Source organism: Delphinapterus leucas, chromosome 7 (assembly GCF_059928025.1).
Source record: "Delphinapterus leucas isolate spDelLeu-1000000601 "Yukka" chromosome 7, BTC_Dleu_Yukka2, whole genome shotgun sequence".
In the NCBI taxonomy this organism is placed as follows: Eukaryota; Metazoa; Chordata; class Mammalia; order Artiodactyla; family Monodontidae; genus Delphinapterus; species Delphinapterus leucas.
The window spans coordinates 46,015,025-46,041,059 of NC_143135.1; the positions used below are offsets into that span (position 1 = coordinate 46,015,025).

Here is a 26,035-nt window from a genome sequence, read left to right on the forward strand (position 1 = left end):
ACATTCTTTTTTTAATATTCTTTTACATTATGGTTTATCACAGGATATTGAATATAGTTCCCTGTGCTATACAGTAGGACCTTGTTGTTTATCCATCCTATATATAATAGTTTACATCTGCTAATCCCCAACTCCCAGTCCTTCTCTCCCCCAATCCCCTCCCCCTTGGCAGCCACAAGTTTGTTCTCTATGTCTGTGAGTCTGTTTCTGTTTTTTTTTTTTTTTAAACCCCACATTTGTTTATTTATTTATTTTTGGCTGTGTTGGGTCTTCGTTTCTGTGCGAGGGCTTTCTCTAGTTGTGGCAAGTGGGGGCCACTCTTCATCGCGGTGCGCGGGCCTCTCACTATCGCGGCCTCTCTTGTTGTGGAGCACAGGCTCCAGACGCGCAGGCTCAGTAGTTGTGGCTCACAGGCCTAGTTGCTCCGCGGCATGTGGGATCTTCCCAGACGAGGGCTCGAACCCGTGTCCCCTGCATTACCAAGCAGACTCTCAACCACTGCGCCACCAGGGAAGCCCCCCGTTTCTGTTTTATAGATAGGTTCATTTGTTCCATATTTTAGATTCCACATGTAAGTGATATCATATGGTATTTGTCTTTCTCTTTATGACTTACTTCACTTAGTATGATAATCTCTAGTTGCATCCATGTTGCTGCAAATGGCAATAGTTCTTTCTTTTTTATGGCTGTGTAGTATTCCACTGTATATATATCACATGTTCTTTATCCATGCATCTCTTGATGGACATTTAGGTTGTTTCCATGTCTTGGCTATTGTGAATAGTGCTGCTATGAACATAGGGGTGCATGTATCTTTTTGAATTATAGTTTTGTCTGGGTATTTGCCCAGGAGTGGGATTGCTGGATCACATGGTAATTCTATTTTTAGTTTTCTGAGGAAGCTCCATACTGTTTTTCATAGTGGCTACACCAACTTACATTCCCACCAACAGTGTAGGAAGGGTTCCCTTTTCTCTCATTTGCTTCTTTTTTTATTTATTTTTTAAACTTTTGCCTGCACTCGGTCTTCATTGTGGTGCGTGGGCTTCTCTCTAGTTGTGGTGCGCTGGCTGCAGAGCTCGTGGGCTCCAGAGCGCAGGCTCAGTAGTTGCAGTGTGTGGGCTTAGTTGCCCTGTGGCATGTGGGATCTTAGTTCCCCGACCAGGGATCGAACCCACGTCCCCTGCATTGGAAGGTGGATTCTTAACCACTGGACCACCAGGGAAGTCCCTTCATTTGCTTCTTCTTCTTTTTTTTTAATCATTTATTTGGTTGTGCTGTGTCTTAGTTGCGGCCGGCAGACTCCTTAGTTGCAGCTCGCAGGCTCCTTAGTTGTGGCATGTGAACTTTTAGTTGCAGCATGCACGTGGGATCTAGTTCCCTGACCAGGAATCAAACCTGGCCCCCTGCATTGGGAGCACGGAAGTCCACTGCGCCACCAGGAAGTCCCCCCTCATTTGCTTCTTAAATACACTAATCTAGTAGTGACAACACATAAAGTCCTTCACATATTCTATTGGTGAGAACCAGTCACATGACCAACATGTGAATGCAAGTGGGGTGGGAAACGTTGTCCCTGACCAGGCAGCTGCTTCCTAGGGACAACTCCACACACTGTGGAAGGGGAAACATGATTATTTGGTGAACTACAAGCCAACATCACCACACCTACCATCTTCTCCCACTCCTCCCACCCCCAACAGTTCCCAGCCATCCTAACCTTCTTATTGCTCCTTGACCACTCCAGGCACACTTTTGCCTCATGCCCTTTCCTGGATTTATCTTCCCTCAGATGTCGACTTGCTCTATCTCAGATCCTTCATTCTGAAGTGGGTGCCCCAGGTTGCCGCTTATTAAGAGTATATTATGTTCCAGATATTTAAAATTCCTTTCTTCATTTATTAAAGGAATTAATTTATGAATCTTAAAAGCAATCTTGTGGGGGGGTAAGGTTGATTATTCTCATTCCAGAGAAGTTAACTGATGTGCCTCAGCTCATACAGCTAGTAGGAGTGGGAGTGAGGATTTAAACTAAAACTTAAAAGCATTCAGTTCTGTTTTTTTCCTCTGACTCTGGCAGAAGCAATCACTCTGCCAAACATATTTCCTACTGGGAAGGAGATCACTTTACAGTTGAGTATTCTGGGTCTCTGAGCAGTTACATTTCCCAGGGCAAATTAATACAGTCTTTCGTTTCTAACTTGTTTTATGAGTTGAGTTAGTGTGAGAGGTCTCCTAGCACCTGATCACCCTGGACACATTGGATAAAAAGTTTCTGGGCTTCAAACTGAGGATAATTAAGACTTTTTGAAGCCTCTTCTTCCACATGACTCCCAGAGTGATCATTCTAAGATGTGAGTCAGATCTTGTCACTCCTCAGCTTTATTTTGTTTATTTTTAAAAAAATTAAGTCTCTATTTTTTTAAAAATTTATTTATTTTTAAATTCTTGGCTGCGTTGGGTCTTCATTGTTGTGCGCGGGCTTTCTCTAGTTGCAGAGTGCAGGGGCTACTCTTCTTTGCGGTGTGTGGGCTTCTCATTGCAGTGCCTTGCACAGGCTTCAGTAGTTGTGGCATGTGGGCTTAGTTGCTCCGCAGCATGTGGGATCTTCCTGGACCAGGGCTCGAACCCGTGTAGCCTGCATTGGCAGGCGGATTCTTAACCACTGCGTCACCAGGGAAGTCCCTCCTCAGCTTTAATTCCTGCAGTTTACCATTCCTCTAACACAGGGTAAATTTACAGGGTAAATTCTTTAGCCTGGCATTGGAAGCCTTTCCTGCTCTGTCCCCCTCCTCTCTCCCTGGTTTTATCTCCTTTTAATTCTCTATCTCCCAGAGAAGTGAATTACTTGTTGTTGCCTGTATGTAACCATTTTAATCTGTCACTCCCTGTTGTTGCACACGCTGCCTGAAACATCCTTTCCTCCCCCTTTTACTTGAGAAATTCTTTTTGATCCTTTGGAACTCAGGTCGGATTATATCTCCTTCTGGAAGCCTTCCCTGACCATCCCCCAACCTGGAAAGATGCCCCTCTTCTGTGCTTTGTAACCATTTAGCTCTCTAAACCTCCTCTACTGTCTCTGCAACCTCAGCATACAAGATAGGGTGAGGCATCACCCTAAATGCACTTTGTGAAGCTACCTTTTCTACACTTTTCTCTTACTAGTTCAGGCAGGTTACATACAAAGAGGAGCAGGTACTATGGTTCCAAGTGACATTGGCTGTGACCTCCAAGCCACCTCCCCCCCCCCCCCCCCCCCCCCGCAACCAATACTTAAGAGAGGTACCCAGGAGAAAACCCAGGAGATAGCCCAGGGTCAGCCCTTGGGGAAGCCAGCTGCCTTCTAGGGCCTTTAGCAGCAGCCTGCTAGAGCAAACCCTAGGCACACCTCTTTCTGGAATAATAATATAATCTCTAATATTTATTGAGTGCCTTCTACTTCCAGGCACTATTCTGACTACTTAACCTGTATGCGTATTTATCTCATGTAATCTTCACAGAAAACATGACTGCTGGCTCCTGGAGATTGCCCAAGGTCACACAGTAAATGATAAAGTCCAGATTCAAATCTAAGCATTGTTTCTAGAGCCCATTTTAGTAACCACTCTACATATTACCTTCTTGTTTTCTGATCTGCAGTTTCCTGCTTAGCTTCTGTAGGAAACCAAATTGCGGGGTCCCAACACAAGTAACAGGAGGCAAGTTTTTCTCCTCCTCATCCCCCACTTCTCTCAGGAGGACCGACTCAGGGATGGAACTGAGAATTCTCAGAAGCAGAAGGGGAGCTCCCAAGTGGCATGGGTCTCTGGAGGCTCTAGGAGAGAAAAAGGGACAGCCTGGTGCATGGGAAAAGGCCTGGCTGGACTGGGGGGGAGGGAGCGGGGACTAACCACGAGCCCAGGATTCTGGTCCAGGCTTTGTCTCTTAGACTCTATGTAACCTTGGGGAAAGCCCTTGCTTCTTTCTGAGCCTTAGTTTCCCCATTTGTAAGCCAAGGGTAAATATAGGGCGGGCAGATCCACCTCGGCCAAAAGAGGGGGAATCCTCAGCTCTACTCGGGAAAGGGCTAGGCGTGGACGTTAGGGAGCGGGGTCAGGGAGAAGGCGCTATCTGGGATCTAGGCCGGTGGGCTTCCTGGAGTTAGGATGAGGTGAGCTTCCGAGCTCAATCCTGCGACCCTATTGCTGTGACAGGGCTGGTCTAAACAGGAGATCGCCGGACCTCCAGTGGGAGGCGGAGCGTGGGCCAGGGTCCCGGCTCTGCGGGATGCGTCCATCCATCCCGCACCTCCTCTGCCTTCCCTAAAGAAGTCGCATCCCCGAGGGGGTGGAGGTTGCGGGCGGCCCAGTAGTTGCCCGCCGCGCTGCGGAGACGGCCTGGGAAGCTGCGGCCAGCCTGCCTGAAGAGCATCACGTCATCCTTTCCGCGAGGCGCCCGCCCCCTCCCCGAAGGCGCCTGCGCAGGCGCGGCGGGAGGGGGCCGCGGTGCGGGTTCTCCTCAGCGCTTTACGCCCTTTTCCAGGCTAGCTCCGTCCGCGGCGCTCTCGGCTGGCGGCGGCGGCGGCGCGGAGGGGAAGGCGTCCAGGATGCGGCGCGGGGCGGCCCGGTGCCCCCCTGCCCCGTCACGGCAGCCGCGGCGGCCGCGGGGACCGGGCCAAGGCCGGGGGCGGCGGCCGGAGCCGCGGTAGCGTCGGCGCCGGCGGGAGGGGCGGCCTGAGGGCGGGCGGGCGCCCGGTGCGGAGGCTCCGCGCTCCGCACGGCCGGGCTCGGCCCCGGCGCCATGAGCGGCGGCGGCGGCGGTGGAGGGGGCTCGGCGCCCAGTCGCTTCGCCGACTACTTTGTCATCTGCGGGCTGGACACTGAGACCGGGCTGGAGCCGGACGAGCTGTCGGGTGAGTGCGCGCTGAGCCCGGGGCTTCTTCCCCGCGGCCGCCGGGGACCCCTGAGGAAACCACCCCACCTACGCTTTGTCCCGGGAGCAGGGCGAGGGTCTGTCGGAAGGACCCAGGGCGGGCGCGGGGTAGGGTGCGTCACTCTGGAGGAGGGGAAACGGGCGAGGGGCTCTGAGCCTTGAGGGTTCCGAACGGCCCCTGCTCCCCGCTGAGCTGTGGCCAGGTCCTCCCGGATGAGGAGGAGAGAAGGGTTGTGTTCACAGTCTGGTGAAGGTTGAGTGACTTAGTATAAAATAAAGGGAAGCTTGTCCTCGAACACCCATTTGGGAGGGAAGAAGATATCCCACGTCCTGGTGAAAGTAAGTTCCACCCAGACTTAAAATAAAAAACAAAAAACAAAACCCAAAAACTTGGTGAGTTTATCTGGCCTCTTCCCAAGAAGCCTGTGATTGCAGTTCCTCAAAACCGTTCTAACCCAGCGCTGGGCTGGGCCCCCTGGGTTGATGGGACGTGAAGTAATAAAGTGAACTTGGGCCACACCAAGGAGGGTGAGAACTCCCTTACATCTAGAAAGGGCTTGTACTCCGGGGCCGTGCCATATTTTATTGAAAATAATTTATGTCCTTTATGAGGCCAGCGTCATTTGTGAATAAAAGGGCAGCAGCCTAGTTGGAGAGCCTGGGTTGCGTAGTGATGCTTCTCAAGTCTTCTTTCAAAGGGAAGTGGTAGGGAAGTGAAGATAGGGCCCAGATCAGATTTGGCACTAATTGCCCAAGAGTGTCAGAATTGTAAAATCCCATGAATTCCAGTGCACCGGTGTCAGAGTTGTAAAATCCCCGCGAACTCCATTGCACCGTCATTGGACCCTTTGAATCTCAAGGTTTGGAAAAGTTTTTGTCTGGAGTGTCCAGTTTGCACGTTTCATGTGGGTGGAGGTTTGTTGTGTCATCCTGATTTGATGAGAGATACTGCTTTCTACTGTTCTGTCATGATGTGTTTACTGTAAAGTTTCTCTCCTGAAGGTGATTATCCTGTTGACTAATTTTACTTTGCTTCGGAGATGACAGGACAGGTTTTGTGTGGGTTTTTTTCCCCCCATCAGAAAAATTTCAGTGTTTCTTATGAAAAAAAAAAAAAAGGTGCATACTTCGAAATGGACTTTTTTTTTTAAAGTGTGTTGTATCACATTTATTGATTTGCATATGTTGAACCTTTCTTAAATCCCAGGGATAAATCCCACTTGGTCGTGGTGTATGATCCTTTTAATGTGTTATCGAATTTGGTTTGTTAATATTTTACTGAGAATTTTTACACCTATATTCATCAGGGATACTGGCCTATAGTTTTTTTTCCTTGTAGTGTCCTTACCTGGCTTTGGTATCAGAGTGGCCTCGTAAAATGAGTTTGGAAGTGTTCTGACCTCTTCAGTTTTTTGGAAGAGTTTGACAAAGATTGATGTTAATTCTTCTTTAAATGTTTGGTAGAATTCACTAGGGATACCATCTGGTCCTTGGTTTTTCTTTGTTGGGAGGTTTTTGATTACTGATTCAATTTCCTTACTCATTATTGGTTTGCTCAGATTTTCTGTTTTCTCATGATTCCGTCTGGTTAGGTTGTATGTTTCTAGAAATTTATCCATTTCTTTTAGATTGTCCTATTTGTCAAAATGGACTTCTAAAAAAGTGATAAATTGATGACCTTTAGCAAGGTCAGAGCAAATACACTATTTCCTCAAATCAATAGAGCAGGTGGAGAAAAAATCATGAATCAGTAATACAGTTAATACTAGGCCTCTTGTTGGGGTAGTTTTTCACTTTTTTAGGTCTTCAAATTTTTATAATACTGATGTTAATTTTTCATCTGTGTTTCCTATTTGTTAAATTTGTGACTTTGCGATGTGTCAATAGTTGTTGGAATTCAGTTCATGGTACTGGAACTAGAAGGGACCTCAGAGAGGAAAATGAGGCCCAGGAAGGACAGTAGGGCCTACGTCCTGCTAGTTAATTGCTTGACTTTGATCCAGTGCTCCTCTCGTGACACTAAACTGCATCTCATTGCTTGGCTGGGTCTTTAGAAAACACTAACATGTTGAGAAAGACTAAAAATGACACAGTTCTCCCCAGTAAAAGAAACTTTAAATTGGTGGAATAAACCAGTGTTATTTTTATGTTGTGCTTTTAAGTGTCTATTAAATTTTATAGACATTCGATTTTCAAAAATAAAGAGAATGTTTTGCAAATGATAAAGCTTAGGAGTGGAGCCGGGAAGTGATTTGTCAGTGAGAGCATGGGTTTTGGGGTTAAACATTCTTGCTCTGCTGTTGACTAATTCTGTGACTGGGGGCCAAGTTAGATAACTCTGCTGGGGTCCTCATCTATGAAAAAGAGAATGTAAATAAAAAGTGTCTCATCAAGTAGATTCTCAAAAGGTTATTTCTCTTTTAGTGAATATCTGTTAATTATGTGGCTTTTCAGCAAGCTCAAATTATATACCTGTGAAAGCTTATTGAGAGAATAAAGAAGGGGGGGATGAGCTGTATAAAATGTGTAAGGAAGGGTATTTTTCTATCTTTTTAAGTGTGGTTGCAGTAGTGGAATGCCAAGACTATTTATTCAATAGGTGGCCTTTGTTAGAATAAGCATTGATTGAAGGATTTCTTCTTTTCCTTCATTTCATTTCTGGTGGGTTGATAGGGGAATCTGGACTACCCAGAGGGAATCTTTGAGGAAAACAAAACATACTACAAATAGCTCTTTGTGGGTCAGTCTTGAGACTCTCCAGGGTGCATTTTCTCTCTGCCTTATAGCTCCTAAACTGATGATGTCATAGTAAATGAAACTACAGGAAATTGTGAATTGCACCCAGGTTCTCTAGGGAGGTACCAAGGAGTCTATGTTCTCTCCAAGCAAATTAAGTTATATACATCAGATAGCTTCTATACTCTAGGAGTGAATCCAGAACAAGCAGATCAGAGATGCTCAGTGTTCCTTCTGGCTTTATGGAGAAAGGTTAAGATTCATTTTTTTCTGTTTGCAGCAATAAGCATAGAGCTTGCTGTGTTGAATATAGACTCTGATCATTGAATTTATAGGAGTCTCTCCATGTCACCTCTCCCCTTTCCTCTAGACTTAAGCATTTAGGCAAGTCATGTAGTTATTTGTTGTGCAAGGAACAGAGGAAGATATGAAAATTAATTTTGTTTTCTCTTCTGGTTAGTTGAGGGAGTACTTTGGGTTGAAGGAGAGAAGGGTAATCTATTGGTGAAGCAGAAGTCTAGCCAACTTTAAGAAATGGTATCTGCTTGTTAGCTTTTTGAGTTTGTCAAGGAGATAAGCACATCTGGAAGAAACATTTTTGATTTTGATTTTTCATTATTGTTGGCCCATTCTAAGTGGGGAGGCAGATGGTAGTAGAGTCCAGTCCCTCTTTCTGCCTCTTTGATGAATGGGTGTTTTGGGCATCTTCATTTTCCATTTTTCTTCTTATGGTCACCACCAGGTAACTGCAGGAGAAGGTTTACCATGACATGGGACTCCTGAGTTTAGTTTCCCTATCTCTGCCTGAGAGTTAAGTTTCCAGAATGCTAGTAACCTATTTCTTACTATGGAATCTTTACGTTCCTCTGCACTGACCTGCACCCAGCATTGAGATATAAGTATCCTAGGTTTATGCATCCACTACTGCAGTTTCCCAGGCTCTGAGTGGTGGGTCTTGCCAAGAATTGAAGAGAGGGCTTAGGAACATAGATAGTTGGGAAACTGGCCAGTGTCCTGTATGAACCTGCTTAGAACACTGACATACCCTGAAATCATCCTTAATGTCATCATTAGAAGAGAGAAAAAATGCTCCCTGTCCAGGAAAGCCAGAGGACTGGTCAGATCATACTTCTCCTTAACTATATTGGGCAATGAAATTAGAACAACAGAATCATGGAATGTCAAACATGGAAGCTCTCTTAGAGACTATATAACCTTCTGACTTTGCAGATGAGGAAACTGAGGCTCTGAGAAAGTTGGAGAATATTTGTCTCCCTTGCCATGTTTTATCCTTCTTTTCTGCTACTGGAGTGCTGCTTTGCATGCTTTGCAGTAGTTTGATGAGTGTGGGGGAGACAAGTAAAATACTTGTCTGGCAGGGGTGGGAGCAGACATGGCAGTTTTGTCTAGTGCAGGTTTCCGTTTCATGTTAAGCAAGAATACTGTGCATGATTATCAAGAGAGAGATCTTAATTTTTTTTTTTTTTGTGGTATGCGGGCCTCTCACTGTTGTGGCCTCTCCCGTTGCGGAGCACAGACTCCGGACGTGCAGGCTCAGCGGCCATGGCTCATGGGCCCAGCTGCTGCGCGCCATTTGGGATCTTCCCGGACCGGGGCACGAACCCGTGTCCCCTGCATCGGCAGGCGGACTCTCAACCACTGCGGCACCAGGGAAGCCCGAGATCTTAATTTTTTTTAGCTTTTTCTTTTTTAACATATTTTAAAAAAATTGTTTTATTTATTTTTGGCTGCTTTGGGTCTTTGTTGCTGCGCGCGGGCTCTTCTCTGGTTGCAGTGAGTGGGGGTTACTCTTCGTTGCGGTGCGCGGGCTTCTCATTGCGGTGGCTTCTCTTGTTGAGGAGCACGGGCTCTAGGTGCGTGGGCTTCAGTAGTTGTGGCGCACTGGCTCAGTAGTTGTGGCTCACGGGCCTATTTGCCCCGTGGCATGTGGATCTTCCCAGACCAGGGTTCGAACCTGTGTCCCCTGCGTTGACAGGCGGATTCCCAACCACTGCGCCACCAGGGAAGCCTAGCTTTTTCTTTTAATGTAATTTCACACCAAACATTGACATGAATGGTACAAAGAACTTCAGTACATCCTTTTTCCAGATTCACTGTTAACATTTTGCTCCAGTTGCTTTATCACTTATATATGTGTCTTATCTTTCTCTCTCTAATATATAAAAAATCTTTATTGAGATTTAATTCTCCTATTTAAAGTACACAATTCAGTGTTTTTTAGTATATTCACAGAGTTGTGAAATCATGACTAAAGTCAACTTTAGAATATTTTCATCACTCTCCCCCCAAAACCTATACCCTTTAGCAGTTACTTCCCATATCCTTCCAACTCCCTAACATCCCAGCTTTAAGCCACCACTAATCTACTTTGTTTTTTCCTCCTTGGGTGAAAAAACTTTTATTTTCTTATCACCAAATCGGTACTAGTTCACATCATTATTCTTCACATCCATGATAATAAGAAAAACTTAATCTCTTCATAGTAGTTAACATTTTAATATAGATCCTTCTAGACCTTTTATTAAAATGAAAGTTATTTTTGTTATTGTACTTATAATTTCGTAAAAACAGGTGCTGATGAGTTGGAGCAAGAAGAGAGCTTGAGGGCAGTAGGTTGATTGGGAACCACTAATCTACCTTTGATCTTTATGGATTTGTCTATTCTGGACATTACATATAAATGGAATCACAATATATGGTCTTTTGTGATTGGCTTCTTTCACCTAGCATGTTTTCAAGGTTCATCTATGTTGTAGCATGTATCATTTCTTTTTATGACTGAATGCTATTGTATAATTATACCACATTTTACTTATCATAAGTTGATGGACATTGGGTTGTTTATATACTTTTTGGTTATTATAAATAATGCTACTGTAGACATTTGTGTACATATTTTTGTGTGGACATATGTTTTCATATCTCTTAGGTATATACCTAGGAGTGGAATAGCTGAGTCATGTGGCAATTGTATGTTTAACCTTTTGAGAAATTGCAGACCCTTTTCCAAAACAGCTGCACTGGTTTACATTTCCACTAGCAGTGTTTGAGGGTTCCACACTCTATCCTCACCAACACTTATTATCTTTTTGATCATGGGCATCCTAGTGGGTGTGAAGTGGGTATCTCAGTGTGATTTTTATTTGCATATTCTTGATGACTAAGAAGGATATCTTATTTAAAAGAAAAAAAAAGTTACCTCAGAGATGAAGTGGGTATAAAAAGTTTGATGAGCCAGTTTCAAACAGGGAGTCAATTTGAAATAACCTCAATTTTTATTTTCCTCTACCAGTCTGGTCAATTCAGCACAGATTCTCTCATGATCATTTTATAAAGGCATCCCTGCTCTGAAGCTCAGACTCCTAGCTGAAGCAAAACTCAAATCCTGGTAGCTTACCTCAGGCATCTGTGGATACTTCCGGAGTTCAGGGTAGAAGGGGGAGATTTCCTAAGTTAGGTCATGTGTTTCCTTTTATAAGGTAGAGCAAATAAGAAGTCAAGAGAGACACTACTAGCACACAGAAAACAATTACAGAGCAGCCCCAAGGTGATTTAAAATTATATGCTAAATTTAGTTGGAGAGGCTATATTTTTAACATAAGAGCACCCTACTTCACACTCTCTCAGGTAGGGAGGATCACATTGAAGGTAAGTGGATTTTACTTTAATAACAATGGGGCTCTGCTCCTCTCTTCTTAGGAGGAAATCCCGAGTCACAGTGTTTCGTGCTTAAACCAAATTCTGAGACTCTGTTCCGCCCTTCCTTCCTTCTGTACTAGATTATAAATAGTTTTCTTTGCCTAGGGCCTCCTTTGGCAATACCCATTTCCAGTCCTATATCCTTTTATAAGCTTGTTGTTTTTTGCTAACTCTGGTGGAAGGTGTACTTGTACTTGGCTTGGCTTCTCAATTCCTGTTGGCATCTCAATTCCTGTTGCCAAATTCTGGATTTGAATTACTGTCAGGTGGTCTTAGAGGTCTCTTAGGAACCTAGGTACACATGAGGGAACCTATATTGATATGTTTTAGGTTACTGCTGATATGGCATAGGACCTAGTAAAAGAGAGAAAGCCTTGCCCTTTAGAAGCTCGTGACTTCTTGTGGAATTCAGTGATTACACAGAGACTATCGTTGCCAGATTTTTAGGTTTAGTTCTCAAAAGTTATTAAGTGAGGCAATTACTGGTCAAATGTCTATGTTCCAGATGTTTTGTAATGACTGATTTTAGTTTAGAGTATACAGAACCCTGGACTGGGTTTGTGAGTGTCAGAGTCCTGTCGTGGTGGAAAACGAGGGCATGTGCTAGCTTTCAAGCTGTTTTCTTCCAAGTGTGCTTCCAAGGGGTCGGGTATGGCTCCAGGAAGTTAGATGGGAACAGCTATGGTTTAGACCATCAAGTTTCTCAAATGTTATACTTAGGATATTTGCTTGATGGTCATCCACGGGATCTATCATAGTTTCTTGTTAAAGAGAGCCAGGTTAGTAATTCTTGTTTGTTTCTTTTGTTCATTAGTGTGATGGGCAATTCAGGTCAAAATTTTGCTAGTCCATCTGTGGTCTACTGAATGGGCTGAACTAGCTGCGTTAGTCTAAAATGTTTTCATGGAGTGCTGAGAGGCTGTGAGCAGGGATAAGATGTGTGGAGGTTCCTCTTATTAAGCTTCATCCCTCTGTGAGTGTGGGATTTCTTGTTTTCTAAACTACTTCTAGGTGGCAAAACATAATATAAGTGTGCATTCATTTATATTGGTCACAGAATCAAAAACTGTCAGAGCTAGATCTGAGATAGTCCAGCCACCACTTTTGACAGATGGTAATGATTAATATTTGTAAATGATTTAATAGTTTTTGGGCTTCCCTGGTGGCACAGTGGTTGAGAATCTGCCTGCCAGTGCAGCGGACATGGGTTCGAGCCCTGGTCTGGGAAGATCCCACATGCCGCGGAGCAACTAGGCCCTTGAGCCACAACTATTGAGCCTGCGCGTCTGGAGCTTGTGCTCCACAGCAAGAGAGGCTGCGACAGTGAGAGGCCTGCGCACCGCGATGAAGACTGGCCCCTGCTCGCCACAACTAGAGAAAGCCCATGCACAGAAACGAAGACCCAACACAGCCAAAAAAAAAAAATAAAATTAGAAAAAAATAAGATGTAATAGTTTTAAAACAGTTTTTAATATTTTCAGTCCCATTTGAAAATATAATTTTTTGTCCACTGTTACCCAGAAAGTTAGAAAGAACTGTTAGAATCCAGGTCTTCTGTCTGCTGTCTCACCAGTGATGAGATTATTCTTTTTTTTTTTTTTTTTGGCTGCGTCATATGGCTTTTGGGATCTTAGTTCCCCGACCAGGGATTGAACCTGAGCCCTCAGCAATGAAAGCCCAGAGTCCTAACCACTGGACCGCCAGGGAATTCCCGAGATTATTCTTTTAAAATGATAGATTTGGGTATATTGAAGCAATGGCTTAATCATTGAGTGGCAGAGCTGTGGCATGGCCTCTTTGATCAGTCCCCAACCCACAATGCAGTAGAGGAACTCTGTCAGGGGAGGAGTCAGGTCACTCGTTTTTTGAATTGTAGTTAAGGCTGGTTGTTATTTTTTATATATATATTTTCCTGTCTCCCCATTCTTATCAGTTCTGGAAATGTTTTTCTTAGACCAAATAGTTACTGGGGCTTTGTTTCTAAGAAGTTCTGTTTTTTGTGTGGCTGTTTCAGGATGTTTTATACTGTTTGTCTGAGGTCTGTTTTCTTTGAAAAGATAAAAAACAGGTTTGCACCTACTAACCTCAGAAATCCCTCAGTGTAACCTGCAGGTTGCATCTTTTTGTGGTTGTTGTTGGGTGCTGGCTATGACTTCTGATTTACCATATTCTTTACAATGAAAGATAATGGGAAGCAACTAAGAAACTTTCAGGATTTTTTGTATTTTATTTAATTTATTTTTTTATACAGCAGGTTCTTATTACTTATCTATTTTATACATATTAGTGTATACATGTCAATCCCAATCTCCCAATCCATCCTACCACCACCACCTCCCCTGCCACTTTCTCCCCTTGGTGTCCATACGTTTGTTCTCTGCATCTGTGTCTCTATTTCTACCCTGCAAACCGGTTCATCTGTACCATTTTTCTAGGTTCTACATATATGCGTTAATATACGATATTTGTTTTTCTCTTTCTGACTTACTTCACTCTGTATGACAGTCTCTAGATCCATCCACGTCTCTACAAGTGACCCAATTTCGTTCCTTTTTATGGCTGAGTAATATTCCATTGTATATACGTACTACATCTTCTTTATCCATTCGTCTGTCGATGGGCATTTAGGTTGCTTCCATGACCTGGCTATTGTAAAGAAACTTTCAGGATTTTTAAAGTCAGGAATACAGAGAAGGAAATGATTTAGAAATAATAATCATAAGCCATGATTTATAAGTGGATAAACCCAATTTACAACAAATTACATTCATTAAAAACAGTAATACATTAGAATTACTCTCCAGGAATGTCAAAAGAATTGGTTCCTTTCTCAGTTGTGTCATCTCTGGTGTCCTTTTTTTCTTTATTTTTGTAGTTTTAGAATAATGGCTTTCTAACAATGTCATGAAGATAGGTATTAATTATTGTTATATTGTTGAAGAAAACCAGAGGTTTTATTTTGAGTAAGTTAAATGTCTCTTTTCTTGTTTTCCCCATAGTCTTTTTTTTTTTTTTAATTTAAAAAAGTATTTATTAAAAAAAAAAAAAAAAAAGTATTTATTTATTTTTTGGCTGCATCAGGTCTTAGTTGTGGCACGCGGGATCTTTTGTTGCAGCGCGTGGGCCCTTTGTTGCAGTGTGTGGGCTTCTCTCTAGTTGTGGCACACAGGTTCATTAGTTGTGGTGCGCAAGCTCATTAGTTGTGGAGCATGGGCTTAGTTGCCCCGTGGCATGTGGGATCTTATTTCCCTGACCAGGGATCAAACAGACGTCCCCTGCATTGCAAGATGGATTCTTAACCACTGGACCACCAGGGAAGTCCCTTCCCTGGAGTCTTTATTTGACAATGACCATTGCATTAAAATTTTTTGTCCTGATTATAAAAACCGTAGGTTATTATACAAATTAAAAAATTACAGAACTATGTTATAACTTCTCTTGTCCCAGAGTCAGGTAGACAAATTTCTGAGCTTTGCTAGAAGAAATGCTTTACATAGTAGGTATTTGATAAAGATTTGTATTAATTATGAAAAGGTAAAGGCTGCTTATTCAGATTTTCAAAGAATTATATGTAATCATATGTATATATTTTTCTGATATAAGGCATAGTACTTAACTTTTTAGAACTTAAAGAAGCCAGACTTCCACAACTTTTCTAAGTGCTAAGTAATTAAGAAGGTGGGGTTTGTAGAGGAGAAAAGTAGCAATGATTGTTTACCCATACCCAAAAAGCTGAGGGCCAACGTCAGATTTAGAGGTAAGATGGTGATGTGAGAGGCATTTTGTATTGCACTGTGATTATTTTGTAATTTTTAATGTATAAAGCTAAATTTTATAATAGTTCAGATGAACCTTTTTTTTTTTTAAATGAATCTAGTTTTAGTTTATTTAACCAGTCCCATGGACTTAGGATCACAACCTCTTATTGGGAAAAATAAAACGATTACCTAGAAGTATCACCTGCTAAACTGACATCTATCCAGTTTTGCTTAGCTCTGAGGTTCTGTATGTTCAAATGGTATTTAATCCCTTTCTTTGCTAAGTAATTAAGCTAGTATTCTTCTTTTACCCCCATTTTCTCACATCTCTGTGAAACACATTCTTTCCACAGCACTTTTATTGTGTGGAAAGTTGGTATTTAAGCATCTGTAGTTTTATCTTCTAGAAGAATGTTTAGTGTTTTGTGGAGGATTGTTGGTCTCCTGGTCTAGCTCTGTTGGCTGCTTAGCTCAGTTGGTTATGAGTGTGATGAATTTAATAAGGCCAGGGTCATTGAGTCAGTCTTCGTAAGGACCAGTTAGCTTTGTTCTACCCACTTTTGTACTAGCCTCTGCTGACCATCCCACTCACAAGTACACTGTAGTTAATGGGGAACACAGGCAAGGAAATGAGGCTAGAGTAAACTGTTCAATCCCTGATAACTAAATTAATAGCTATTTATTGTTTAGTGAATACATTTCAATTCTAGGTACCAAATGACATTATCCTCACTTTACGGATTAGGAAACTAAAGTGCAGGGAATTTAAATAACATGCTTGAGTTCCCATAGCAAGAATTAGGAACCTTTTTTCCCTGTCTCTAAAGTCCTCTACCATATACCTTTCTGTTATTGAAAGACCAACTTAGTGATGGGACATTTGTTTGCATACATGTGTGAGATAGAGTTGCTGTTCTTGTGGAGCTCATAGTCTTCTGACAAGTCAGGCATACATAAACCAATAGCTGTGGAAAAGGATCAGTTCCTTAAGTGAGGAGCAGATAATGAGGTGTTGCTGGGGTTCAGGAGAGGGAAAGAGTATTCTGTTCTCTAGCTTTGTAGTTTATGTCTTGCAAAATTTGCTGTAGAGGGTTTAGCTCTGGCTGTGACCCTGAACAAAAACATGGTCTCTCATGTATTCATTGATTAGTTCAATGCTCATTTAATATGTACAAAAACACCTTTGGCCTATACATAAGTTATAGACTCTGAGGTTTGGAAAAAACATATTTGAAGGTCAACCATGTAAGGAGTGTTATTTTCTCTCTCTAAAAATAAAACTTTAAATTATAAAGTACATTTCTTATAGGGAACTTAGAAATTATAGAAAGGTACAGAAATAAGTCACTCACGAGTGACTATTCAGAATTAAGCTTGTAGCATTTTGATGTCTTTTTGTAGTTCCTTCCAATTCTTAAAAATTCGTATTGCAGTCTGCCTTAAGCACAAGTCCTAAGTATATAGCTTGATGTATTTTTACATATGTTTACATGTGTATAATCATCACCGATATTCTTTCCAGTTTTTACTATATGTGGGTGTAGTGTGTATACTTTTACATACTGTGATAAGGCGAAATGTAAACATTTTATGTTTTGATTTTTTTTTTCACTTAATGTCCTGTCATGAGTATTTCTCAATATCAGCAAGTATTCTCCTGAAATTTTATTGTGCCTAGTTAAGAGTTAATTAATTACAAGTAATAGAAACTCATTCAAACAAGCTGAAGTAAAAAGGGGATTTATTTCAAATTATAACATTCTATATATTTATAAATAACATCTTAAAAAATATCCCACATCAGTACAAAGATCTTTCTGGTGAATATATTCAAATTTTTATTTTATCAAATACCCTTGTACAAGTATTTTTACACTTGTGGGAGTCATTGTATGGGATTAATTGGTAAAACTAGACTCTGTGAGTCCAAGGAATAATGTATATTTTAAGTTTTAATAGATATTGCCTAATCGCCCTCTTCAAAAGGTTAGCCTCTCACCAACAATAAGATTCTACCAATTTTTTCTCTATATCTGCAACGAAATATTAACTGCTTTTCTAAAATGTTTTCAATCTGCTGGGAAGAAAATGTGTGTTTTAATCTAAATTTAACTATTTGTGAGGCTGAGTATCTTTTCATATATTTCATGTACACTTGTGTATTTCATGTTTCACTCCTTCAATGAATTACCTGTTCAGTCCTTTTGTTCATATTTCTGTTGTGTTGTTTATATTTTTCTCATTGATTTGCAGAAACTTTATCTATTAGGAATATTTTGATTCTCAGGAAATACCTCAGAAACACTTGCAGTGAAAAACAATATATGTACACTAATATAGAGTTATAAAATTGAGATCATAAGAGAAAAAAATGTTGTATCCTGCTTTTTAAATTTATTATTATATGTTGATCATTTTCACATGTTTTTAAATATGTCTTGAATAGTTTTCTCATGCCATTAAGTATTCTTCATAAACATGATTTTAATTGTTATTTGATTCCAAAGTATGAGTGAATTGTAAAATTTTAATGATTACTTGGCACTTGAGTGGTTTGTTTATAACTTTATACAAATCTGTGAGTGTCTGCTGCTTTAGTATATATAACAGTAAGACAGTTATTAAGTCAAATTAGATGAACCTTTAAGCACATTTCATGTGTAATGATGAATTTCTTCTTGGAAGTGCTCTACCAATTTATGCTCACTTCTAGCTTGCCATCATTTATGTATATATATATATATATTTTTGGGGGGGGTGGTAGATTACACATAACAAAATTTACCATTTTAACCATTTAACATAGTTCAGTGGCATTTAGTACATTTCACAATATTGTGCAGTCATCACCATTATGGTATATATAACATGTTCATCACCCCAAAAGGAAACCTGTACTCATTGAACAGTCACTCCCTATTCCTCCCTCCCCCAAACCCCTGGCAACCTCTAATCTGCTCTCCATTTCTTTGAATTTGCCTATTCTGGATACTTAATATAAATGGAATCATACAATATATGGCCTTTTGTGACTGGCTTCTTTCACTTAGCATAATGTTTCCAAGGTTTATCCATGTTGTAGCATAAATTAGTACCTCATTCCCTCCATTATATGGTTATTATTGTATGTATGAATGTTTATTCATTCATCTCTTGATGGACATTTGGGTTGTTTCCACTTTTTGGCTATTATGAATAGTGCTGCTATGAGCATTTGTGTTCAAGGTTCTGTAGGAACATCTGTTTGAGTATACACCCAGGAGTGGAATTGTTGGGTCATATGGTAACTCTGTGTTTAATCTTTTGAAGAACTGCCAAACTGTTTTCCACAGTGACTGCACCATTTTACATTCAGACTGTCAACACACGAGGGCTCTACTTTCTCCACATCCTCACTAATTCTCATTATTTTCCTTTTTTGGGATATCATTATGTTTTAATCTGTATTTCTTTGACTACTACTAAGGTAGATTTTTAAAAAAGCTACTTATTAATCCTTTGTGTTCTTATCGTGAATTGTCTGTGTATGCTTTTTATAATTTCTTTTATTGCTCTTTTTTTGTGGGGGATTGGGGAGGGTTGAGGTTAGGCTGCTTTTGAAGGATAATTATGGATTTCTTTTGCTTAGGAAAGCTGGTGAGTTAGCTACAGAAGTAGGGGGTAAAAAAATGCGGTTTGGAGGGTGTATTAGTTTCCTATGACTGCTGCAACAGATTACCATAAACTGGGCGGCTTAAAACAATAGTGATTTTTTTTTTTCCTCCTCTGTTCTGGAGGCCAGAAGTCCAAATTCAAGGTGGCAGCAGGCTGCATTCCCTCAGAGGGCCTTTGGGGAGAATAATTCTTTGCCTCTCCCAGCTTCTGGTGGCTGCATTTCTTAGCTTCTGGCCACATCACTCACATCTTCACATCACCATCACCTTTGTGTCTTCTCTGTGTGTCTATCTTATAAGGATACTTCTCTTTGGATTTAGAGCCCACTCAGCTAATTCAGGATGATCTTCTCATCTCAAGATCTTTGATAACATCTGTAAAGATCTTTTCAAATAAGATAATATTCATGGGTTCTGGGGAGTACGATGTGGACATATCTTTTTTGGGGCCAGCATTCCACCCACTACAGAGGGGCTAAAGGGTAGGTCTTGAATTTCTCTAAGTGTGAGCAAGAAGCAGAGAGGAGTAAAAAGGAGAGCCTAGGAAGAATACTTAGGGAAGAAGAAACTAATATCACCATTGCTCTGTACTGTTACTACACTTGGCATTCAGAAATACCATTGGAGGACTTCCCTGGTGGCGCAGTGGTTGAGAGTCCGCCTGCCGATGCAGGGGACACGGGTTCGTGCCCCGGTCCGGGAAGATCCCACATGTCGCGGAGCGGCTGGGCCCGTGAGCCATGGCTGCTGAGCCTGCGCGTCCGGAGCCTGTGCTCCACAACGGGAGAGGCCACAACAGTGAGAGGCCTGCGTACCGCAAAAAAAAAAAAAAAAGAAAGAAATACCATTGGACTTTTTTTGGCCGTGCTGCGCAGCTTGTGGGATCTTAGTTCCCTGACCGGGGATTGAACCTGGGGCATGGCAATGAAAGTGCTGAGTCCTAACCCCTGGACTGCCAGGGAACTCTCTAGGACTGTTTTTTTAAATTACAGTATAGTTGATTTACAGTGTTATACCATAGGATTTTAGGATAAAAATGACTTAGGTCCAGTTATATTTGACAGAAGCCATGTAACTCCGACAAAAATCAAACTTCTGTTTTGGTAGAACATTCTTATGTATAATAAAGTATTTCTTTAGCACAGTGATGTTGGAACCAGTCAGATATGTTGTCATTGTCATCAGTAATTACTGTCTTATCTAGGCCTTGTATTTGTGCTATATTCTTTTAATATAGGCAACAAAGGCTCATAAAAGAGAAGCAAGAGCTGGTTAGACTTTCCAAACCTCTCATTTTACAGAGGAAGAACATGTGGCTGGGAGGGTTTTGAATAATTTGTCTGGGTTCCCACAGCTGGTTAGTTAACTTAGCACTGAAACTTGAATTTGGGGTCTCTTAATTCTTAGGTGAGTGTTTTTTCCCATGATATGGTATACAAACTGTGCAAACTGTTAAAGAAGTAAATATTTGTGAATCTATATCTGTATCTATATTGGTCTCCTCTCCTTAAAGCTGAGGTTCTCTGCTGGGATAGTAAAGGATATAGTGTAGCCTAAAAGTTACATCTGTCACCTGGATCAGAATCCTCCATTTACTGTTTGTGTGACCTTGGGTGATTTACTTCTCTGTTTTAATTACTTCATTTTTTTTTTTGTAAATTTATTTATTTTATTTATTTTTGGCTGCGTTGGGTCTTTGTTGCTGCACGCGGGTTTCTCTAGTTGCGGCAAGTGGGGGCCACTCTTCATCGTGGTGCACAGGCTTCTCATTGTGGTGGCTTCTCTTGTTGCAGAGCACGGGCTCCAGGTGCGTGGGCTTCAGTAGTTGTGGCACGTGGGCTCAGTGGTTGTGGCTCGTGGGCTCTAGAATGCAGGTTCAGTAGTTGTGGCACACGGGCTTAGTTGCTCCGCAGCATGTGAGATCTTCCAGGGCCAGGGCTGGAACCTGTGTCCCCTGCATTGGCAGGCGGACTGTCAACCACTGTGCCACCAGGGAAGCCCTAGTTACTTCGTTTTTAAAGTGGAAATAAAACCTATCTCTTAGGGATTTTGTAGGATTAAATAAGTTAATACATTAAATGGCTTGGAATAGTGCCTGGCACATGATGAGTATCCATTAAATGTTTGCTATTGCTAACATTTTTATTCTTTGCATCACTTAATTTTCTATATAATTCTGACATTGTTGGGAAGTGGAAATGGGGTAATAGTGCTACATACATTATCTCATTTGGGCCTGTTAGCAACCATATGAGAGAAGTTTTATTTTTCCCATTTTATGGACGAGGAAACTGAGGCACAACACAATTTGCCTGAGGTTATACAGCTAATATACAGAAAGGCTGGGGTTCGAACTCAGATCTGTCAGAATCTGGAGTTTATGCTTTAAAAAAATAGTAAAACTTTACTAAGGAAACAAACAAACACAGTAAAGTACACGTCAAAGTGTACACTGTGATATATTTTCACAAACTGAGCACACCCATGTTGCCAGAACCCCAGAATCCTTCCTTGTGCTTCTTCCAGTCCGTAATTGCCCTCCCACCCACCAAAGGTAACCACTGTTCTGACTTCTAACAGCATCAGTTAGTTTTGCCTGTCTTTGTATTTTATATAAATGTAACCATACGCTATGTGCTCTTTTGTGTCTGGATTTTTTTTTTGCACAACATTATGTCTGAGAGGTTCATTCATACTGTTATATGCAGTTTTAGATTGGTCATTCTCACTGCTGTGTTTCCTTTTGTGTTAACTATTCAATAATTTCTCTCTCAATTCCACTGTTGTTGACACTTGGATAGTGTCTAGATTTTGAGTGTTAACAATAGTGATATGTTATGAACATCTCCTGTATGTGCCTTTTTTGTGAACATGCACTTCGTCCTGTTGAGTATATACCTAGGAGTGGAGTTGCTGGGTCATAGGTTTATGTTCAGCTTTAGTAGATACTGCCGTGCTGTTTTCCACAGTAGCTGGATCAATTTACATTCTCAATTGCGGTGCATGAGAGTGTAGGTTGCTCCCTATCCTTACCAACACTCAGCATTTTCCTTCCTTTTCATTTTAGCTATTCTAGCGGTTATGTAGTGGTACTGCATTACTTAAATTTGCGTTTTCTGGATGACTGATGAAGTTGAGTACCTCTCAAAGGTTTATCCGTTATTTGTATATCCTCTTTATAGAAGTATGCAAGTCTTTTGCCATTTTTCTTTTAGGTGGTCTTTTTTTTCCTTATTGATTTAATGGAATTCTTTATATGTTTCTAGGTATGTTTCTTGTTTCAGTTATATGTATTGCAAGTTATCTTCTTGTGATTTGTTTATTTCCTTTTCATTCTCTTCACGGTGACTTTTAAAGAACAGAAATTTTTAGTTATAATATAATCCATTTTATCAGTTTTCTCTCTTTATGTTTCATGCATCTTGTATTCTGTTTAAGATATCTTTGCTATTGCAGGGTCACAAAGATGTTCTGTGTTTCCTTCTAAAGCTTTTATTGTTTTACCTTTCACATTTAGATCTGAAATCCCAGAGCTAACTCTGTTAAGCACTATGCTATAACACAATTCTGTACTGCCTGAAAAAGCTCCCCCATCTCTGTGTGTATATGTGTGTGTGTGTGTGTGTGTGTGTGTGTGTGTGTCTGCGTGCACGGGCGCGAACCATTTATCAGCATTCTGTAGAGTGAAAGAGAAACATTTCCATTGCTCCCACAGCTGGGCCTAAAGTACAACAAGGCTTTGAAATGACCAATAACAGTGCTTTTAATGCACATTTAGTAAAACAAATGTTAGTCATTGTTCTTTTTTTAAAAAAATTTATTTATTTAATTTATTTTTGGCTGCATTGGGTCTTTGTTGCTGTGCACGGGCTTTCTCTAGTTGTGGCGAGCGGGGGCTACTCTTCGTTGCGGTGCGCAGGCTTCTCATTGCAGTGGCTTCTCTTGTTGCGGAGCACGGGCTCTAGGCACGCGGGCTTCAGTAGTTGTAGTTCATGGGCTCTAGAGCGCAGGCTCAGTAGTTGTGGAGCACTGACTTACTTGTTCCACAGCATGTGGGATCTTCCCGGACCAGGACTTGAACCTGTGTCCCCTGCATTGGCAGGCGGATTCTTTTTTTTCTTTTTCTTTCAAGCGGATTCTTAACCACTGCACCACCAGGGAAGCCCAGTCATTGTTCTTTGATTTAGTACCAATTGGCAAAATTTTAGTAGTTTAGGAAACTCTGTAAAAAAAAAGGTTGTTAGTATAAAAGGCCTTAAGGGTGAAGATAATTCTCTTCTGTTACTGAGGGTAACCTGACAGGAGGTTCCCAGATTCTTAAATCTTGGCACTCTGGGAAAGAAGACTGTTGGGTGCTTCCTTGTGAGCTGTGGCTTGAAATTTGGATTTAGGGACATTTTAGTGTTTTTGGTACAGCCATGTTTCCTGCTCTGGGTTCTGCTTTGGTACTCATTCTGTGAAGCAGATAAATGCTGTCACTTTCATGCAGTAGAGGCTTCCTTTTGCGGAAGCATTTGGGAATTTCCAGGGCATTTCTGTGTCTTGTTTTCATGGTTGAAGATTTAGATGTGATTCTTGCATGTATGGCTATTTTTCTGCCTCTTGTGCTCCATACAAGTATGTCCCATATGCGTTACACATATTTACACACTCAGTCCTCTCAATACGCCTATGAAATAGGTATTATTATCCCTGCATTACAGGTGAGGAAACTGAGATTTATAGAAGAGAGACCTTAGGCAGATTACTTAAAATTCAACAAGACATGGAACTAGTATTTGAATTTAGATTTGCTGTCATTAAAGTCCTATTTCTTCCACTATTATAGTATCTATATCACAGGATATACAGCAGTACCTTCCTAGCTTCATCTGGATGAGAGGCCCATTCAGATTTCTGAGGCCTGTCTGCCTGGAGGATGAAATACAAGTTTACTCAAGTGTGTTCATGAATTCCAGGAGGGGTTGGTTTTGAATGATAACTTTTAAAAATTAATTAATTAATTAATTAACTTTTGGCTGTGTTGGGTCTTCGTTGCTGTGCATGGGCTTTCTCTCGTTGCGGTGAGTGGACTTCTCATTGTGGTGGCTTCTCTTGTTGGGAGCACGGGCTCTAGGGTGTGCAGGCTTCAGTGGTTGTGGCACATGGGCTCAGTAGTTGTGGCTCGCGGGCTCTAGAATGCAGGCTCAGTAGTTGTGGTGCACGGGCTTAGTTGCTTCGCAACATGTGAGATCTTCCTGGACCAGGGCTCGAACCCGTGTCCCCTGCATTGGCAGGTGGATTCTTAACCACTGCGCCGTCAGGAAAGTCCCTTGAATGATAAATTTTTATGTCTCTATAGCACTTAGCAGCATAGAGCTGTGTGCTACACAGTAGGAACTCAATGAAGATTAATGGATAAATTGTTTGAGTATGGAATAATGTAGTAATGTCACAGAATGGGTGAATGTGGGGTAGACAGGGTCTCTATCCGGTGGCTGAGTGGAGAAAACATCAGTCTGTGCTTATATTTATAGCTTGGATTTGTTGAGAGGGTGTGATTATGATGTTAGGTTTTTTTTTTTTTTTTTTGTGGTATGCGGGCCTCTCACTGTTGTGGCCTCTCCCGTTGCGGAGCACAGGCTCCGGACGCGCAGGCTCAGCGGCCATGGCTCATGGGCCCAGCCGCTCCGTGGCATGTGGGATCCTCCCGGACCGGGGTGCGAACCCGTGTCCCCTGCATTGGCAGGCGGACTCTCAACCACTGCACCACCAGGGAAGCCCATGATATTAGGTTTTGGATGAATTGTTTTGATTAAATGTCTTGCACAATGAGTAAATATCTGTGGGTTGATATGTTGATGAATTTTGGGGATATTTTCACCTTGGGAGACAATTAAAAATTTTGGCTCGACACATTTTCTTCCCTCTCTGTGGTAGCAGAAGTGTATTCATTTTCAAAATTCTTCTTTAGCGTCATTTGGAATAGGTTGGCTGGTTTGGTTTTTGCTGCTGTGGTAAGAAGAACTGTGTTATAATTACCATCTCTGCTTCCTCTAACAGTTTTATGGATTTGCTTTGAAGAACCCTAAAAAAGAAGAAACTTTTATTGTGATAAATAGTTCTTCCAGAAGGATGTTTTATACTGGGTGATACTCTAAATGTGAAATCCCAAATAACCACGTTTGAAAAAAATATCTCCAAGACTGAAATGGCCCCAGAAGCTCCCCCCTCCATTGTCATGGTAAATTATCAATAGATTGGCAAGGATAGAACTGAATTGGTAAGAGACTGAAACCTGAGATCATTAAGCATTTACATAGGAGCATTTAATTCCTCTGAATGAATTCAAGTCTCCTGACCCAGACAAATTACACCCCAGAGTTCTGAAAGAATTTTGGTATGATTATCATTTAGTCACTGTCAATAACCTGTAAGGAATCATAGAATTACCACAAAAGACATATTTTCAAGTCTGAGAAGAAGGTAAGAGCTTGACATATTCAAAATCTAGAATGGTTTATTAAGGATGTAGTATGAGGATTTAGAAGAGGAAACTGTGATTATTAGGAGCCAACACGGGCCCGCTAGGAATATGTTAGTGACTTAACTAACCACATTTTCTTTATTAAGGGAGTAGACTAGTAGAAAAGGGGAATACTGTCAGCTACCATTTTTTTTTTTTACTTTTAATTTTATATTGGAGTATAGCCGATTAACAATGTTGTGATAATTTCAGGTGCACAGCTAAGCGACTCAGCCGTACATATACATGTATCCATTCTCCCCCAGACTCCCCTCCCATCCAGGCTGCCACGCACTTCCCTTGTGGTCCATTGGTTAAGAATCTGCCTCCCAGTGCAGGGGACGCGGGTTTGAACCCTGGTTGGGGAACTAAGATTCCCACGTGCTGCAGTGCAACTAAGCCTTCGTGCTGCAACTAAGACCCGACACAGCCAAAAATAATAAATAAGTAAATATTAAAAAAAAAAAGAGTAAGGTAGCTTAACTCTTTAAAAAAAAAACCCAAAAAACATTGAGCAGAGTTCCCTGTGCTGTACAGTAAGTCCTTGTCGGTTATCCTTTTTAAATATAGTAGTGTGTTCATGTCAATCCCAACCTCCCTAACTATCCCTTCCCTCCACCCTTGGCCTCCCCCACCCCCCATAACCATAAATTCATTCTCTTAAGTCTGTGAATCTGTTTCTGTTTTGTAAGTACGTTCATTTGTATCATTTCTTTTTAGATTCCGCATATAAACTATATCATATGATATTT

At 41.4% G+C, this 26,035-nt stretch overlaps 1 protein-coding gene across 2 annotated transcripts in view; it reads left to right on the forward strand.

Annotated features, from left to right (window-relative positions):
• The first annotated feature begins 4,528 nt into the window (after nt 1–4,528).
• DENND5A (DENN domain containing 5A) overlaps nt 4,529–26,035 on the forward strand; it is a 108,061-nt gene continuing 86,554 nt past the window's right edge. Inside the window, exon 1 of one of the 2 annotated variants that reach the window (XM_089915184.1) lies at nt 4,529–4,891. In XM_089915184.1, the coding sequence (XP_089771310.1) occupies nt 4,780–4,891 (112 nt within the window). In that variant the 5' untranslated portion in view covers nt 4,529–4,779. The remainder of the gene's footprint in view (nt 4,892–26,035) is intronic. The other variant, XM_022563186.3, reaches the window with a different exon arrangement.